We start from the raw sequence: 20,043 nt of genomic DNA, 5'->3' as shown, positions 1-20,043 counted from the left end.
TCCTCCACACCCCCTTCATGTGTACGTACACTAACCCCCCCAAACCCCACCCTCAAATACTTCTTGTCGGTTTTTGGCTGGAGCACTGTTTGTTGTGTTTCGTGGTGCGGGTGAGCCCAGTTTGTTTTTGTTGCCGTTTGTGGAGCCTGTGGTGTCTAGAGAGACCGCGTTTTTTTACAGTGTGTTCAGGGGACAGGCAGCTAGCAGATAGTGAGGAGATGTTTGCTGTATGTGACAAAAAATGTTTTGGCCTAAAAAACGTGTGGCATCAATTAGAGCACGTTTAATAAAATACTGTTTCATGGCTAGGCTGGTAAGAAATGTTAATTATATTTATTAGATTTTCTCAATTCACACCATTGACAGACATGGGTAAAGGTTAGTTTTGATCTAAGGATCTGACTGGCAGGTGTTTGTGTTGTTGAGATCCTGCCAGGGTTTAGGGTTTAGCCAGGGTTTAGTGTATGTGAAATAAACCACTCTCTGAGATGCCACGGGCATCAATTTTGTATGTTTTCACATGAATCCTTCTAAGAATATTGATATTTGCCCGGGAGCTGTGTGATAGCCCAGAGCCAAAATGAGGAGAATTCATGCTCAATGTTTATGGAAAACTTCCGACTATTTTGATACCGTTAGAAAAGCAGATTACATTTTAAAAGAATAAAATAAAATGGATGTCTTTTTCTTTCTCCTCTCAACTGTGTTGTTCTGGTTAATACTTTCAGACAATTCTCCTTTCAGCACACATGGTAATGTTAGCCTTAGTGTTCACAGGCCATCCAGAAATGTTTCCATTGTGTTGATGTTATTGAAAGGCTATAGGCCACTGGTAGTGTTTGCAAACTGTCTGAGCGCTTCATTATGCTCTCTGGAAACTGCAGCGGGGTCATGCGAGCCAGCAATTGATATGCAGATTTCGGTGGACAGCAGCAGTTTTAGTCTAGCTCGTACGTGCGCAAAACCTGCTAGTGATCGATTTTTAGAAAGCACCCTAAGCTGAAAAAAGAAAACTAGCCTAACGCTTAGAATTATGGAAATGCTTGATTGGTGACTTGCAGTTAGAGGAAGGAGACATGTCTTGAGTGAGTGTGAGTGTGTGTGTGACACGGCCAGAGCTGAAGAGTAACTCAACAAACATGCCAACTTTCAGGGTGGGCAAGATTAGAAGAAAGAGCAGTTCTCTGGCCAAAAGAACAAAATACCAGGCCATAGCTGCCTGGAGGATACTTTACAGGCTGCTTTTCATGGTGAGTGTATTTATGGGTCACGAGGAGACAAAGCATCTCAAAGGTGTCTCTATTGACCGCTTGATTGCATTTCTTTTAGGGCGGATCAATTTTGAAATACTGATTGGTGTTTGAGAGAATTGATCCTTGCATAAAATATTGATCCTGCAGTAAGAGTATTTTTATTATTATTATTAATGGGGTTATTTACATTAATTATTTCATTGTTTATTTGGCAAGTAAATAGTGTATTATATTATATTGAGCCTATTTAATTTTAATAATGGTTTATTAATGTTCGTTACAAATACATTTCTGGGTTATGTGCAGATGGAACACCATTTACCTTACGGCATAAATAAACTAAATAATGCTGTAATACTAATGTATTTCTATATTAATATGATATTTATTTATTTAAAGACTTTTGATGAATTTATGCATTTTTAAACATTGTTTCAAAAATAAAACCATAAACAGTAATAAGTACTGTAAAACGCACATTTCGCGTGGCTGTTATTTGTTACCACCAACTATTTTCTGGCTACTATTATAAATATGATTTAAAATTCACTTTCTTTTCAGTGTAAACACTGCAGATGTAGTGATGTTCGCAGACTGTAAAATTCAACACTGTAAAGAGTTGAGGCATTACTCGCGAATACCTTGCTAGATACGTCAGCTGTGAAGCAAAAAGGCCAGCGCTGGGTCTGTTTTAAATACTTTGAATCCTCTGGAGTTGTCGCCATCTTTGAAAAGCTATTCTGATGTTGATATGCATTTTATTATAGGCTTGGTCACGTTTCCTTTTTGCTTGTAAACTCTTCTCTGAACAGGCTTTCTTTCTTTTAATAATGTTTCCTCTTTGAATGCTCCATTGCGTTAATGATGTTGCTTATTAGTTTAGATATGACTATGCTCTGAAATAGTCGGACAGTCTTGTCTTTGTTTACGGACGTTACGCAACCACGCAATGATGTGAAACTGACATTTCCTGTGAAATCCAACCTGACAGCTCAAATTATGAATTAGGGTGAGGGTCCCTGTAAAGAGGTTTTTTTTTAATGTACTATGTTTTTGTTCATTTTTTTACGAAAAATCTCCTGTAGTGCAGTGTCTAAAAATGGTAATATATAAGTGAATAAGTTGTTTACTTTGTAATTAGATTATTCATTTCCACCAGTTTGACCTATTCAGGGAAATGAGCAAATCATAGTTTAGTAGAGGCACTGCCTCCTCTCACATGACTTTTCGGCCTGTACTTTGCGGTTATGCACTTTACATTCATGGTGTTTTAGCTCTATAAGAGCATAGTGAAACCAAGGCATGGCGATGAGGCGCTGCATCCCTCTGAATCTTTATCCGCTGTTGGACTGTGACCCCATTTACACGTACTTCAAAAAAACGGCTTATTCCAGGGTTTCTGCGAAAGCAGCGCTCTGAAACTCATGTAGACACATATTCCTTACGCTGTTGAATGGATTAAGAGAAGGTGCTTTAAAACGGCTGTTTCCATTGGAGCGTACATGTACTACTGTAAACAAGTAGCACATTTTTGTAGAGTGTGCATGTGTGTTGAGAAGACGGGATACTAGGCAGAGGTGGGAAAATCAATGCATTTAAATAGAGGGAATGCATTGACGTCACTTTCCCGCTGGAACACACACCCTCAGCCGGAGTGAGTGGCAAAAGAGCTGCTGGGTGACTGGATTTAATAGGGGAAAGTGCGAAAACGCAAGTAAAACAAGCAATTTCCAGTTTAAACTAAAGGTTGGACTCGATATAGTGTTCCTTACAACTTACCAAAGATTCAGTGATCCATGGATATTGACATGCAGCCAGGAATCGTGTTTCCTGACATTTATATGTGCCTGATTTCGACACCAGGGAATAAATAAAGCAAATTTGCCTGTGAATGCTTTATATAAATACTATAGGTAGGTCTAAATCTAAATGTAAATTTAGAGTCTAAAACATTTAAAGTCTAAATGTATATTCATATTGTCCAGCCCTTTTGTCAGTGTTTATTTAAAAACATCCTATTTGCAGAATATACAATGGTAAATATTAAATTTATGGGTTGTCAATACAATATATAACAATATAATATATAGTGTTTGATTTACCCCTAAATTCGGCATATTGACACAAAATGATAACTGCAAATCCACCTTTCGCTGCCTGGAGTTCAGTTGTTTCTATGAATTGCAGCGATCCATTTGCTTCTCTGTTCTGCAGCTTTCGGCAGTCTGTAAAAATATACCTCAGATTTATTGTTAAACCTATTTGGACAGTCAATCGCAAAGCTCTTTCCCGTTTTAGATGTGTTTTGGGTGTTTTTCGCGGAATTCACGCTGACAACCAATGCTGCTCAGTGTTTCTGCCACTCAGTGGGCGTAAACACACTCACTCCAGCTGACGGTGACGTCACGCGCATACTCTTTAAGAGTGCTTTAGAAAACCAGTGATTTTAAAAAGATTTGAACCCTTTTTTTATGTAGTGTTGATTTTTTCCGTTAATCCTAATTTTTGGAGGAGGCACTGCTTTCATATGCCTCTGCTACAAATGCAGTTGTGACCAGATGTGCCCTGACCACCTCAAAAAGAGTCTTTTATGATTGTATGGTAAAGCATTTTCAAAATGCATTGAACCCTGTCTTTATTTAGTGTTGTCCATCGCATTCAGATAACCTGAAACAGATGGTAATAATGTCTGAGTGGGGTCAGTTGTGTCATTCGGATCGCAAGCTTTCAAAACGTGCACTGCCAAGCAGTTTTGTTCCTCTTCAAATTGTGAGCTGTGGAAATCTTCTGTCAAGTAGGATAGATTGTCAGACTGAAGCTTTTTGACAGCTGGTCTCACAGCACTGGAGGGATCTAGGGAAAACCAGAACTGAAGCTTTCAACTATATTATGTCTTGCACTATGTTGCATGTCTTTTTCACCTCCACACGATTCATTTATTATATCTTAATTAGATATTTAAGACACCTAGCATGCAAACAGATGCTGGTTACCACTATGCAGATGCTGGAAACATTTTATGTTGCCACTATGCAGTAACTTTCTGTAATTCTACATCTATATTTGGAGGTTTGTCCTGTTAGCTGGTCAGATTCTCACAGTGACTTGAATTTATACAGCCAGTTCACACTCAGCGTAAATGTGTGTGTGTGTGTCGTGAGGAGAGCCTCACAGATAATTTTCAGTTGCTTTCGTGAGGCTAACAGGAACCTGTATGGGGTCTTCAAAGCACTAGTCACAATTACTGTTATCTGTCTGTCCCAGGCTGGGCTTTCCCACCTATTCTTCAACAAGCGCTCCATTAATGCGTCAGCATGATGTCTCCTGCCTCCTTTGGCCTCTTATTTATGTGTTTGGAGTTCAAAATCTTGGCTGTTTGAGAATATATCACGTGAGAGCATTGGAAAGACTCGGGTAATAAAGGGATAGTTCAGCCAAAAATTCTGCTAGAATTTAGACACCTTCATGTTATTCCAAACCGGTTTGCATTTCTTTCTTCTGTGAAACACAGATATACTATGAAAGTCAATGGGGTCCAATGTTAATTTTCACCCATTAGACACCACTCACCTTTAAAATGTCTTTTAAAAGAAATTCGTAAGTAAATGATGACAGGACTATTTTTTTTTTTTTTTTTTTTACTGATTTTTACTATTCTAATTAAATTTCTGGTTAACTCTTATCAACTGAAATTAGAAGAAAGTGTCTATAAAATAGTTATTCTGTGGCACAACTTTTTTACTAACAGATTTACTAACTCTTGATCCAATATCGAAGTTTTATCCACATTATTGTCAGTCAGACAGGAAAATAAATAATTTTCAGAATATCTGAATATAGTGATTTTTTTTTTGTAATAGTATGTTGTATTGTGTTTGTTGCCAAAGCTTAGTTGAGCCACTGACACAACTTACCCCAAAGCAGATACCAGATGCTTCATTTGAAAATTCATTGCCAATCTTTAGCCAAACAATTGGTTGATTTTATAAAGTACATTGACAATTCACCAACATGTATGATAGATATTTTTATACCTGGATACGTTTGCAATGAAAAAAAATCTCATTTGACCTGCCATGAAGAAAAATAACTTTTATTACTATGCAGGGCTTGACATTAACTTTTTTGCTCACCAGCCACTGTTTTCCAAAGTTTCTAACCACTCAGCTTGGGGGAAAACTGTAATCTAGATATTTCCATTATCTCATAGCTTGTCAGTATGTATATTTTAGGCTGGTGTCACTTTTTATGCGCACCTTTTATCACCATTTATGCGCAATAAGCAGCAAAAAGAACTCGATTTAGTACTAAGAGTCAGCTTTATGCTTGCGAACTTTGTGTTTGAACACAAAACATGCGGGAATTAGTAAAATTATGTGCAGTATGTGCAATCCCACGCCAAAATTCAAGCCCTGTAACACCAACAATATTCTTCTGGAGCAAAAGAAATGAGCGAGTGAGGAGAGGCGTGTTTGTATGTCACTCGCTGTCGGAGAGATGAGAGAGAGAAAGAGCAAATGGTATTTTATATCTATTCTGCGGTAAATGAGTCTTGGAAGCATTTCAGATATTTCAGTGTCTATGTATTGAAAATCGATATTTTTGACAGCATTGCTCTTTGTTTATTATTTCAGGTGCCTTTTTAAAAGACTACAATTGATGATTTTTTTTATTTTTTTAGGCTATATGTAAAATTAAACCCACCAAAGTGGCTAGTAGGAGTGACTGCATTACACGCCACTGCTGAAATCCACCCACATTTGTCAAGCCATGTTACTGTATGTAACATACAAAAAGAGTCAGTCATATGACAAAAATTATGCAGCTAGATTACACCGTTTTCTCACTGACACATTTTACCCCACTCTGCCTATAATTTGCTCGCTTGCTGTTTGAACATATTCATTTTTTTTTCTGCTTGTGTGCATACAGTTCATGCTATTTATACTTCATATCATTGCAAGATGTGTCCACAATGCATATTTCATGCAACCTACATGCTGAGGCATAATGTTGATTTTTCACTGCAGTGTTTTTGAGGCTTCTTAATCTCTGTTTAACTAATGTCTGAGAAGATGTCCTGGGACATCTGTTTACTTTGGGTGGTCCTACCACAGCAAAGCTTTCTGTCAGAAGATTGGGCTGAGCTTTACCTATTTCTCCTGCTCTTGCTCTTTCTCTCTCGGCACGCTAAACTGACTTTGAAGCCGCCGCTGCACATAGTCTCTGGAGTGGTCGGTCTGTAATTAGTAAACCCAACTGCAGAACAATCTGCTTGTTCCTTGTGAGATCCTATTTTCTCTTTTTTTTCTCTTCTGGTTTAGTCACGACTCATTTCACTCAAACACACTTTGCGGTGCTCTCTGTTTCCTGTATATTGATCAGTTGTTGTAAGATCTTTGGTTAACTGGACTCAAGTTAACGTATATGTTAAGACAGGTCAAAGTGCTGAGTTTATATATATTTTTGCAGCAGCAGGATGTATGTGCTCTGTTCAATATGGAGTTTGTCTGGCTGGTTTAAAGCCAGAAAAGGGCTTTGGTGTTGTTTTTGTCCCCTGTGGTCACAGATCTGTCCTTCTCAGCTGTTTCACTTGTTCACAGCTCTCTGAGAGCTGAAACTGAGATGCTGAAACCTTTATTTTGAGACATTCAGTGTAAGCTATATTGCTGTTTGTATTGATGTACGACCTTAATAAGAACTTGGCTGCGATCCTTACCACTGTAAGAGCTGTACGCATGAGATGTGACCCTCAAATCATCAGTGTCATATTATTTTGAAAACGATCAATGTTTAAGAAGATGTGATGTAGCTACGGTCTCTGGGGTGTAGATCCAGCATAAATTATGTAATGCTTGCACACACTTCTTATATGGACCACTTCTGTCACGTTGTCCTCTTTGCTCATCACGGCTAGGAAAAGCTTTCAAATACGTGTTTTCCCACAATACACTGATAACAGTGGAGAACTAAAGGACTTTTTAAAATATTTAATCTATATTGCACTAAAAACTGTATTTTCCATGAATGAACAGTCATTTGTATAGTACAACATACTTCTTTTTTTTCAGATTTAATTAAACATGATATTTAATAGAATTAAGAACTTAAATGACTCATTTGGATATGAGAAACATTGGCATGTTTATTGTTTTCTTTTAGTCCAGTAGTTTTCTGTCTATAAATTGCCATTAGGTCTACTTACACACTAAAACACTGAATTCAGACTATTAGTTTTCTAAACATTGGCTTAGTTACAATTATTAACAGCATGTCTGTGATGTCTTGATGTGTCTGGAAAGGAAGATCATGTGCCCTGGAAAAGTGCATCACAAACCCCTTGAAATAAACAAGACTTTAAAATGTGTTTATAATTATAACTAGGTGTGTTTGTCAGATTAAAAAATAACTAATAAATCACACAGATTTCTGTAATTACAGAACGTTATAACAAGTTTTTAAATTAACTTAAAATAATGTTCATATAAAACCATTAAAATATGGGTTCATTTAGCCGTACCTTTTATATAGTGTGTTTGTTGATGTTTATGCTGGACAATGTTGCACATTCATTTTCACACAAGTAATTTAATACAAGTACTATTTGAAACTTTTGGTATCAGTAATTTTATCTGAGCATCGATTCCTTTTGATAAAACGCAATTGTTCGTATATATCTCTGCTCTTAACACCAGTGTGTCTTAATCCCATAAATGATAAATGCAAGTTATTATCAAAGAGTGGTAGCCCAGCATACAGTATATGTGGGTCTCGTCCATCAGAAGCAGGGGTGAGCAGCGCCAATGGACCATCGAGAGTTGGATCATACCGTGACACTGTGGGGGAACGCATTATAAATTAGCATTAGCTAATTCAGGAATTGGCAAAGAAGATGCTTCGTTAATTTTGTTTAATGACCTAAACAACAAAAGTTAATTGCAGAACTTTTTCCCAGCTGTAATTATATCATTATGTATATAATTGATGGATGGAATAAATTAAGGTCGTTAGCCAAGTTAGCCTGAAAACAGCAGGTGATTTGCCAGTAGGTAAATGTCTTTTGGATTATCTATTTCTTTTTAAACGCAGAGCAGAGGTGTGGATTCGGAAGACAAAAACAGACTGGATTTTTTTTTTTTTGTGGACAGAAGGAAAAACAGGAACATATATTGGAACAATAGTGGTGTGAAAACTAAATGGAACAAAATGGAAATGTGTTTTGATATATATTTATTACTAGTTTATTTATTTGATTCTCACCTTGTACTTGTTGCTGCTGTACTAATATTACTTCAAATCAAGTGTAGCGTCAGTTCTGGCAGGTCACGTTAGTCAAGTTCACATCAGCTGATTCATGTCTACCTATATGAATACGATGGCAATCACAGCATTCCTATTTAAGTTTCCTTTCCAGTTATCCTTCAGCTGCTTTCATTGTGTTGCTCAGGAGCTTATTACCCTCCACCATCCCCAGCTCCTCCTCTTGTCTACAGTCAGGATTTAGCCTCTGACAGTCCTTAATGTAATTGTCATCAAAAACATGAATCGCTGCTCTCCCTGCTCTTATCAATGCTAGGCTGCATGGATGCACAGGGAGTTCTTACCCGAAACAGAACCTTACCGCCAATCCAAACTGTATGCTAATTGTCAATTGTCTTTGAAGGAATTGGTGAGTGAAAATTGTTTCAAAGATCAGAGCCATGGCCGTGCGGGCAAGTGTTTCGACATACAGTGGGGTTGCACTTCATGCCACCCAAATTCGAGTCCTGACTCAAGGCCCTTTTTCCGTTCCAGTTCCTCTCTCTCTTCTCTCATGATTTCCTGTCTGTCCTCCTACTGTTTTATTTAAATAAAAAGCCCAAAAAGCCACACAAAAAAAAAAATCCTATACCTTTCTTTTGTGTGTGTGTGTGTGTGTGTGTGTGTGTGTGTGTGTGTGTGTGTGTGTGTGTGTGTGTGTGTGTGTGTGTGTGTGTGTGTGTGTGCGTGTGTGTGTGTAGCCTCTATTGTTTTCCTAAATAATCGATGGATTGGTTGACATTGGTATCTAGTCTAATGTTATCTTAATTGTGTCTCCTGCAGAGTGTGGATACAGTGTGTTCGCTCTACAACTCCTTCCAGGAAGGCTCTGGGGGTCTGATGGAGGGCCAGGAGGAGCAGACGGGGCCAGAGGTCCCCATGCTCAGGCCCTGTCCGCGTCACATGTCTGCCACAGAGAGACTGCGAAAGGTCATCCAGGAATTAGTGGACACAGAGAAATCCTATGTAAAGGTGAGAACTGACCCTGTAATCCCCTATTAACATAGTTCAGCAGAAAGAAATGATCTCTCACGTCAAGTAGAAATCCATGTAGTCGTCTGTACGATGCTTCAACTTCATTAAAACATAACCGTTTCACCGAATTTTCCAGAGCCATGCTGATCTGGAAGTCACACCTCAAATTAATGATAGACCTATGAGGTGAAAATGGCTGTTTTAGCTAAACACGTTTGATGAATAGAGTCCCGAAGGACCGCCTATTAATTACCTGAAAAGATAGCCTACCCTCTTATCTGTTTCCTTAGTAATACTGAAACTGGCAACACATGGCAAGTTTTACACTGCTGATGTTCATAGTGAACCTTTAGATGGTATTACAAGTTTTGTTCTGTTGTAATGTGCTCTACATGGTTAATAGGTGTCTGATTATTCAGCGGTCTGTGATTTGTTGGTGGGAGGGGGGGGGGGAGTCCTGCGCTGGAGCTATTTGTCTGTGATATGCTGCATCGGCACTGGCGGACTGCTATAAATCAGCCTAATGAGAATGTTGAGGTTGATGCACCGACAGTCTGCCGATGCCATAACATGGCCGCCGCACATGGCGCAGGGTCGTGGGCTGTCAGGGGAAGACTTTGACTGTATGTGTGACAGGAATCTCCCTGATTAATGGCTTTGCTTTAAACCATCACATTTAATTACTTTTAATATGAAACAAAATCTGTGCTTTCAAATTCTGTCAATTTTATAACAAAATTCAAACAATAGATGCTCTTTAATGTGGCATCAGATCGTGTGACATGAAGAATCATCTCTTCCTTTTCACGGCTTTCTGTGTTTTCACTTTACTACGGAAGGGGCGCTATTAGGGATCTTCTGAAAGATTACATATTCAATAACATGCTAAAACTATTTCAAGAGTTGTCATGATTGAAATGTTTATAGACAATTCAGTCTTTATCAGAGTTGATTTGTTAGGTACGTAAGGGATAATACATGGCAAGCTGTGCATTAAACGATTTTAGTGCATGGCCTGGAGGCAAAGCATAGTGGTTGTGCATTCAGATTGTTTAATGCACAGCTAGCTGTGGATTATCCCTCTTTTACCATGGTCATTTGCCAGCATTGACAAGTTTAAGCTGTTATTGATGTTTGCAGCTCAGTATTTGACTGGGAGGGTAAAAATGGCCATTATTTTTTTTAATGTCCGTGTATGCAAAGCCACTGTGCATTAATAATTAAGTTAATTAATAATTAATTTAGTTAAAGTTGTTATTGATAGAAACTGTGATTAAATCTAGTATTCAGACAGACCATGGTATAAATGAATAATGTGATTGATTAATTATTAAATAAACATTTATTTTTGGTTTCACTTTTTAAGCTAAATGAAAACTTTGATTTCAGGTTCAGTAAAAACAATAATTCCGCTGCATCACTAAAAATGTTACTCCATCTTAGGTAGGGGTTGGAGTCATTACACACTCAATTCAGATATATCATTAAATATTTAAATCATTTAAATAAACATATCAAGTAGTAAAAAATGTTTATGTAGTATTTTAGTTGATCACTCTTATCAAATCTCTGATTTCTGAGAGATGCACAACGGCAGTTTGATTTGCGATCCTTCTCTGCTCGTTTCATTCATAAAGTTTACACTCATTCGTGTTAGTGTCTATTTAAATGTTTTGAACCTTGAATGATATCATATAGTAGAAAATGTGTATGATATAGTTTAGTTGATCTATCACTCTTGTCAGAGCCCAGGCAACACGACAGTTTTATTTGTGATCTCGCTCTGCTCATTTCATTCATAAAGTTTACATTCATTTATTATTGCGTAGTAATTTTAGAGGTTGATGTGTAATATATTGCTATGCTATCCAGCAAACATGAGGAATGAATGGGTCTGGCAAAAATTCGTTATTCGTTTTAAAGCCATTATCCGTGCCTTTCCGAATAAGGTATTCGACATCAGGCACATCCCTATTCCTAAAAGGTTTTTTTTTTTTTCAGACCTTACAATTATGAACTGACAGTATAAGGATACTATATTACCCATATACAGCTGGATATAATGTGGTCAAAACAATTCTGGAGATGTGAAATGCTAATTAAAAGAGTGCTCAGGATGTCTTGTGTCTGTTTCTTCTACAGGACCTGAACTGCCTATTTGAAATTTACCTGAAGCCCCTACAAAAGGAGACCTTTCTCACCCAAGACGAGGTAAAGCTAAACCCATACTGGGGATGGATTCAAGGGGTCAGTGTTAGATTGAGTTGTCAGATAACAGATAGCACAGTGATAAATCATGCTTCATTTGCCACAAGCTTGCATGTTCCCACTTTCCCTGCTCCTGTGACTGATGCCAAAGACTCACACGTTTAACTTGCCAGTTTCAGACTGCCGCCCAGTGAATTGGATATGACCCTGACATGGCTCAGGATGTCCCTGAGGAAAGATCAGTCAATATGTGCTGAGAAGTGGGCCATATTAAAGCCCCGTTAATGGACGCCGGAGCATGCCCTCGCACACATTAGATAAGGACTAAACATAAAGTGGCTTTAGCGCTGGTTCTTAAGTTACTTGTGACAATGTGGGTGGCAGTAACAATTTAGAAAGTCTATGCAAGCACAACTGAAACGAAATCTGCAGATTTAAATGGAGTCCCATTTTCTTTGAAGTAAATTCTAAATTTGTACTCTGTTATGTAATTTTCGCTTTTATATTAAAGTTTTTGTTAAGCAGCCTTGCACACTGGGATCCCTTGCTTGCATGCTGTTTTTAACGAATTAATATTGAAATATTAAAAGTTCTGTTTAATGGTTGTGTGTTTCCTTTCCCCAGATGGAAAGTCTTTTTGGCAGCCTTCCAGAGATGCTGGACTTCCAGAAAGTTTTCCTGCAGACCCTGGAGGAGAAGATCAGTTCCTCCCCCAACTTCCACACGCTCGAGACCCCTGTGCAATTCAAGGTGGACATGCCAAACATGGCTTTCATTCATACTCTCGTCTGTAATATGTGAGCATTTTAGTAGAGAGCTCCCTGTTTTGGGAATAACATTTTTTGAAGTTAAAGGAATAGATCACCCAATTTTTTTTAATTCTGATATCATTTATTCTAGTTTTTTTTTTACTTCCATGGAACACAAAAGGGTTTATTGATTTAGTCACAAAATGTGGAAACCCATGGCTTCACATGCCAAGTTTGAATGTGCAAATGCAAATGAGGGAAAGATTTTCAATTAAAAAGCTTAAAATTGAGTACGACTTTGTATATAGTGCATGAGTCATATAGGCTGTGTTTATTGTTCGTAATGAATTTTTGTCAGTTTTGGAGCTCTGTATGGTTTAATTATGATAAAGAGCAGCTCGAGCATATTCACTGCAAAACAGCTCCTTTTGTGCTTCATGGAAGAAAATCAAAGAGGTTTGGAATGACTTGTGGGATGGGTAACATTAAAACTGTCACTCAAAGTGATTCTGACTCCAGCGAAAGACTTCTGGATCACACTTGCTTCTTGATTTCAATGCTGTCTTTCTTTCTTTCCTTACCTACTGTAGAAGCTGCTCTTCTCACTGGGTGGTTCGTTTCTGTATTACGCAGAGCACTTCAAACTTTACAGTGGCTTTTGCGCCAACCACATTAAAGTGCAGAAGGTTCTGGAACGAGGTACAGCATTACTCCTCACTTGCATCATCTATGAGCAATAAAGTAGAATAGAATATTTCTATTAAATATAGAACAATTGATCCGATTTAATGTCTTGGGTCCTTCTGGGATGTTTTAGGCTGGTAATGTCACAACACAAAGAGCCGTTGTTGGTTTATCTTCTCATCATAATCTACAGAGTATTAATGATTAGCAACTATAAATGTTGAACTTAATTTATGCGTGCAACATTAGCCTGGTTCTCCATCTCGGGCAGTCTGCCCAGTGAGAAATGAATGAGAGGCTGCCCTGCCCACATTTAAAGTGGAAAACTGTACCATGGCCTCCTTTTTAATTCATCCCATTACAAGATGAGAGCAATCCTCAGAGCAGCCACAGAAATTGCACTGTAATGGCTATAAAACATAAACACACTCTGTTTAACCACTGCGGGGTGAGGACATGAAACGCAGACGCGACAACAGGAGTGTGTGTGTTGCTGTCTGTCAGCGGTGCTCATAATTATACTGTATATTCTCACACACTGCTTCTGTTGTGCCAAGGTTTCCGTTTGCAAAGCGAAAACGACTTTTTTGTGTCGTCTTGTTAATTGCCTGCCAATTGCTCCCTGAAGTGTCAATCCATCTGGGGCGAGGAGTGCCTCAATTACTGCTCTAATAGCTCCTCTTGATTTGAACCACATTTATCATTCTGCGTGCTGTCGTGGTGTTTAACTCCCCTCGCAAACTCCTGCCAAACTCCAGCCAAGACAGGTCAGAAGGCTCCGTGACGTACAAAATCTAGTCCCTGCATCCTCACCTTGGTGTTGTTCATTGTCTGCAGTGTTGCATTTATACTGCAGTGTTTTTAATGAGGTGTCAGGGAGCCTGTGCTGCCTCCTTGTGGAGGGATTTTTGTGCCCTGTGTGCATTTTACCTGCAGTGGCCATCCAGAAAACACTATCTAGCTCAGTGGGTGGCGCTGGAATTTATGATTTGTCTTTTCTCTCCAGCCAAAACAGATCGATGCTTTAAGGAGTTCCTCAATGCAAAGAATCCCACCAAGCAGCACTCGACCACACTGGAGTCCTACCTCATCAAACCAGTGCAGAGAGTGCTGAAATACCCCCTGCTGCTCCGCGAGCTGGTGTCTCTGACGGACACGGACAGTGAGGAACACTACCACCTCACAGGTACATCACCTGGGCTGCTTTAGTTCAGTTTTAGTGGGTGGGTTGTTGAGAATGTGATAGAAATATTTGATGTAATGGGTATTTTCAACATTAAATGTACAGAGAAACGCAGACTAAGGATGCTCAGGTCAAAGGCCATACTTAACCAAAAAGTGCTTAACACAGTAGAACTAACAGTCATATGACTAGCTCAGATCATTACAAACCAATCACCAAACCAAATCACAGTGAAGAAGACTTGAGTGACATTGATTTTTATTCAACTGTATGATATAGATGAACATGTATCTTTCTATTCAGGAGACTCACTTGGTTGTTGTGACCAGTGATCTCCCGGCCGTGAATAAAACTTCATTTCTACAAAGAGCAACTTGGGAGTCGTGTCAGGTATATGCTGCGCAGCTGAGAAACAGATTCTACGCTCAAAAGAAAACAAAAGATTGAGGTAGTGATAGTAGCTTATAGTAGATAGGGACACTCCACTTTAAAATGAAAATTCTGTCATCATATACTCACCCTCATGTTGTTTCAGACCTGTATGAATTTCTTTCTTCTGCTGAACAGAAAGGAAGGTATTTAGAAGAATGTCAGTAACCAGACAGTTTCTGGTCTCATTGACTTCCATAGTATTTTTTTTTCCTACTATGGAAGTCAATGGGACCAGAAACTGTCTGGTTACTGACATTCTTCTAAATATCTTCCTTTCTGTTCAGCAGAAGAATGAAATTCATAAAGGATTGAAACAACATGAGGGTGAGTATATGATGACAGAATTTTCATTTTAAAGTGGAGTATCCCTTTAACAACTGCAAGTTGTTTAAATTGTCCGTGGTGAAGAAGTCAGATTAAGTAGGTTGTATTCGTATTAAGAATTTCCACGACAAGAATTAAAGAGAGTTTTGAGGAAATCTCTGAGCTGCCCTTTTCATGCTATGAAAGCACGTTGTGACCAGGGACCAGTGTGGAAATTGTTCAAAATAACATGAATGACATGAGGGTAAGTAAACCATGACAATTGTAGTTTTTGGGGGAACTGAACACAAAACAAATTCTGGGATTGTTCCCAGTAATGTTATCGAGGGATTTTTTTTGGGCATTCCCTTTACAAGATGATGTCAAAGGGGTGTCACAATATATCGCAATACAAAAATGCAACAATATGTATCGTGGATAGTGACAATGTGAATTGTGTATAATTCACCTAAAATAAAGATTACTGTGAAAGAAGTTTTCAGAATTTTAGTGTCAGTACTATATATATAATGTTGAATATAATGTTTAATAATGCAATGGGGGAATATTTATGGGTCCTGATAATGCCAAATGTCTGATATAACCAGTAAAAAGTGGCCTACTTTATTTTAAACATGTCTAGTCAGTGTCAGAGTGCAAGCATATTCGTCTAAAATAATTCTGTATTTTCAGCTTCAGATTCTTGAATATTTTTATTCTGGTGTCACCATTGTCCTGTGCATTGGGTTCAATGCATCAAGTCCAAGCCTATTCATTTACACCCACAATGTAATATCAAACTTAGCATTTTAATCAACAGTACATTTTTTGTTAACCTTTTATCGTATGTCTTGGAGTATCACAATAATATTGTATCGTGAGTTCAGTATTGTGATGTGCAAAGAATCGTGACATGAGGGTATCGTTACACCCCTACAAACTGCAGTGAACAGTTTGGTGTCTGGAATCAAAGCCCAGTTTGAATGTATCTTAAGACAGTTTATTATTATTATTATTATTATTACAGAGGCACTTAAGGAAATGGAGAAAGTTGCAAGCCACATAAATGAGATGCAGAAGATCTACGAAGACTATGGTGCAGTATTTGACCAGCTGGTATCAGAGCAAAATGGCGCTGAGAAAGAGGTACAAATGCATATCTAGTGAACGCACCAGGGTAATACCCTGATTTAACTGCATATTCAGTTATCATCTGCCTCTCTCTTCCTCTTTTTCTCCCAGGTCACAGAGATTTCCATGGGACAGTTCCTCATGCATTCCTCTGTGATTTGGCTCAACCCGTTCCCATCACTGGGCCGTATGAAAAAGGACCCTGAGCTGACTGTTTTTGGTGAGGCTTTGCTCTTTTCCCATGAAACCATTACATTCTTAGTTGTGCCAAAATAAATGTTTTATACCTTAATATGTTGGTAATTTTTAAATCTGCTTCTTAAATATTCTGAGGCAATATATGGGAAAGTTCTTACAGTACGTCATGCAACACTCGGCTTGAACTATGCTGAGCTTTTTATAGCTTTGTGAAAGTATGTTGGGCTGGTTTTGGCAGCACTTATGTAGCCTCAAAGACAAATAATTCTGTCGTTTTCTAAAATTAACATATCTGCTTGACTCTGATTTATCTTAGTTTTTAAGAGAGCTGTGATACTGCTGTACAGGGAGAACAACAAAGTGAGAAAGAAGATGGTGAGTCTTGTTTTCACTTCGAGTCTAATTACTCTCGCAGCTCCTTAATGGGGTCTCATCATTTTGTCATTTCTTTTTCATGCATTATACTGTGACAAGTTTAGAAAACGATGCTAAATATAAATATGAGCAGTCATTTAATTAGTCATCCTTTTTTGACATAAAAATACAGATTTTGGAACAAAATGGTTTTGCAGATTGCTTTTTTATAAATGGTGTTTGGTGATTTGAAGTTTTAGACTTTATACATCCGCATAGTACAGTTTTATCAAAGGGGTCATATAATGTCATTTTTGTACAAGCTAATATGATTCTTTAGGGTCTAAATTAAAAGTTTGTAATATACTTTAATTAAAAAATGTCATTAGTATTGTAAGAAAACACTAATTTTACCTGGTCAAAAACAGCTCTGTTTTCAGCACGCCGTTTCAGTGCATGTGTCTTTAAATGATAATGCGCTTTGCTCACCCCGCCCCTCTGTTCTGTGCGTACACCGTTTGTAACACAATAACACAATAACCATAACGCGTTGTTCATTATAAACGTGGGATTATGAGTTATATTGAGAACATCATACATAGAAAACATGCCGTAATGTACCCTGAGTGTAAAAATAGCCGCATTCATCGTGAAGCGTGCAAGCGATTTGCAAAGATTAATATAAATATTAATATAAAGGTTAATAAAACGTTACACTCACTTCAGTTCTTCTGGAGGTGCAGCAGGAACACGAATAGTTGGTACCGATCCTTTTTTCAAGAGCAGCTTCTTGGCAATTAACCAGCTTTTTACTGATCCTCCTTTGTAAAGCAGTGAAATGATTCGCGCAAACATGAAAGCATTGACGTTGATTGTGGGGAATATTCCCTTCGAAAACAAACTCAGCCACTGCGTCTTCAGCGGTTCGGATTTAGGAACATCATAATGACTGCTGTGTTCGTTATTACACCCAAGAACAGAACACCACAATCGCTTAGACGCCATTCTACTCAGTGCTCCAGCTATCAACAATGAACGCGTCGGTCGGCACGGGCTATGATTGACAGCTCGCTCACGAGGGCGGGTCTGTGTTGAAACGCTGCTGTCAATCAACCATCGTGGGAGGGGCGTCGATTTTGTGACGTCACTAGGTCGAACGGCTTGATTTGAGATGGGGGAAAACATATAAGAAGATTTAAAAAAAAAAACACTGGATGGATTTTTATCATTTTATGATGGTTGTGTACAGGCACTGCCAACACACATTTCAGTACAATCAACTTGTAAAAGTGCATGTACCATTATATAACCCCTTTAGAAAAATATATACATTACTTTGATTTCATATGCATCCTTTGTTTGCCAGCCAACTTCAAGATCAGCCCATGGAGATCAGGATCCATTCAAGTTTCGTTGGCTCATTCCCCTGTCAGCTCTACAGGTCAGACTGGGCAATACTGCAGGTAAGAGACACGTCTGGCTTGTTTGAGCTCATAGAGACAGTAATAATTAACAGTCATTTTTAAATGTACAAATAACCAACCTTGCCTTTTAATGCTGTCTGAAGACACAGACTGCATCTGGGAGCTGATCCACACCAAATCCCAGAAAGAGGGCAGGCCGGAGACGGTGTTCCAGCTGTGTAGCAGGTAAGAATTATCTACTTGGTCATTTATAAACTTTTTTGTCCCATTTTATTCCATACAGAGCTTAACATTTGACGTTTCTCTCACTTGCAGCACTCCAGAGTGCAAAGTCAACATCATCAGGGTGATGCGTTCCATCCTGCGGGAGAACTTGCGTCGAAACATGCAAAGAGTTGAGCAAAATTCTGAGAGAGTCTGTAAAAAGAGACTCACTCCCCTTCGGAAAACTTTGCCAGCTTCTGCTAAGCTAGGTCAGTGTGACCTCCCCTTTACTCACATGTCTGATAATGTGTCTAGATTGGAAAAAGTGGCCAACATCGTGATGCATCACTGTGGAAGTGTTAAAGCTGCACATTACAGATCAGTCGCTATAATCTTGAGGCAAGACTTCAAAGTCTGTTCACCGTTGGTAAAAAATGACTACATCACAAGCTGGCTTTGAACTTCAGAACTTATTAAAATATATAACCATGGTCATAGCAACCATATGATAGTGGTTAACTTTTAAGGGTCTCTATGCTGTCTGTCAAACAAAAGGATATTGCGAGTTGGCTTGTTCGTTATTATACATGATAGTTTATCATAAATTAGAAAGGACAAGCTTTTGTATCAGGTTATGTTGAAAAACAAACAAAAATATGGTAGAAGACGAGAAAATAGCGCAGTTACAAGGAGACATACAAAAGTATCATTAACACGTGACATTAACACACAGAAAAATGTGTACCGGATACTTTGCAGATGCAAACAAGGGTAAATTATGTGTTTTTGTACATTTTTCTTAAAATAAAGTTAACTTTGTCACAGCTGCATGTCATATCATTTTACATATTACTTATCAGAACAACCAGATGTTGAAACCAAAGCTTCACACCAGGTTCCATTCAGCATGCTCCTGTTTTTTTAAATAAAACCAAATAATCCACACATATGATGGCCTAAACACACACACACTTTATTCTTAATCTTTTTATTTGATGGAGAAAATATCACAATATTTAAAAATGAAAAAAGGTCAGTGTCATAAAAAACAACATGTCTGATCAAACGCTTGCATTTTTTTAGATTACTGCCTAATTTCGAGAACAGAATGAACAAAACTTCACTAACTAGCCATTCCGGATAGCTAGTGAAGAAAATTTGATGGACAAAATGGTGGACAGCAACAGCGCAGCAATTTGGGCTTTCATTCATTTATCGGTCGTTGGGTCAATTCACTTTAAAGCAGTGGTTTTCAATCCTGGTCCTGGAGACCCACCGCTCTGAACATTTTGTATGTCTCTCTTTTCTGACACACTCATGCAGTGTCTCAATTTGCCTAATTATACTATGTCCTAAACGTTTGTACTGTTTTTGTAAAGAAGTACATATTTTTGAGTGTGTACCAGAAACGTAGGCAAGCTTTGGGACATAATACTTCATTATAATTGCGTCTTTAACGGACAGCTCTGTCGCTCAGGGCAGTTTAAACGGTGACAGGATGCCTGTAACTGTCAATCATCTTGCCACAGTTAAAATCCTCCACTTTCAATTTAATTTAATCTCTTTCCATATCGGAGAGAAGTGTTGTAGCACATTGATCTGCCAGTCGTGGGTTTTTTATGCGTAGAACTCCCTTTGAGTGTTTG

The 20,043-nt window shown here is 38.3% G+C and overlaps 1 protein-coding gene across 4 annotated transcripts in view; it reads left to right on the top strand.

Annotated features, from left to right (window-relative positions):
- The window catches only part of tiam2a (TIAM Rac1 associated GEF 2a), a 108,826-nt gene that overhangs the window by 86,556 nt on the left and 2,227 nt on the right, over positions 1-20,043 (top strand). For all 4 annotated transcript variants that reach the window (XM_081348014.1, XM_081348011.1, XM_081348012.1 and 1 more), the window contains 11 exons: positions 9,336-9,524; positions 11,670-11,738; positions 12,360-12,485; positions 13,075-13,183; positions 14,175-14,354; positions 16,114-16,232; positions 16,329-16,437; positions 16,732-16,790; positions 18,136-18,232; positions 18,337-18,418; positions 18,509-18,666. In XM_081348014.1, the coding sequence (XP_081204140.1) occupies positions 9,336-9,524; positions 11,670-11,738; positions 12,360-12,485; positions 13,075-13,183; positions 14,175-14,354; positions 16,114-16,232; positions 16,329-16,437; positions 16,732-16,790; positions 18,136-18,232; positions 18,337-18,418; positions 18,509-18,666 (1,297 nt within the window). The remainder of the gene's footprint in view (positions 1-9,335; positions 9,525-11,669; positions 11,739-12,359; positions 12,486-13,074; positions 13,184-14,174; positions 14,355-16,113; positions 16,233-16,328; positions 16,438-16,731; positions 16,791-18,135; positions 18,233-18,336; positions 18,419-18,508; positions 18,667-20,043) is intronic.

Source organism: Scardinius erythrophthalmus (assembly GCF_964197995.2).
Source record: "Scardinius erythrophthalmus genome assembly, chromosome: 19".
Taxonomy (NCBI): domain Eukaryota; kingdom Metazoa; phylum Chordata; class Actinopteri; order Cypriniformes; family Leuciscidae; genus Scardinius; species Scardinius erythrophthalmus.
The sequence above is the reverse complement of the archived record's forward strand: the minus strand, read 5'-3'. Positions and strand labels throughout refer to the sequence as shown.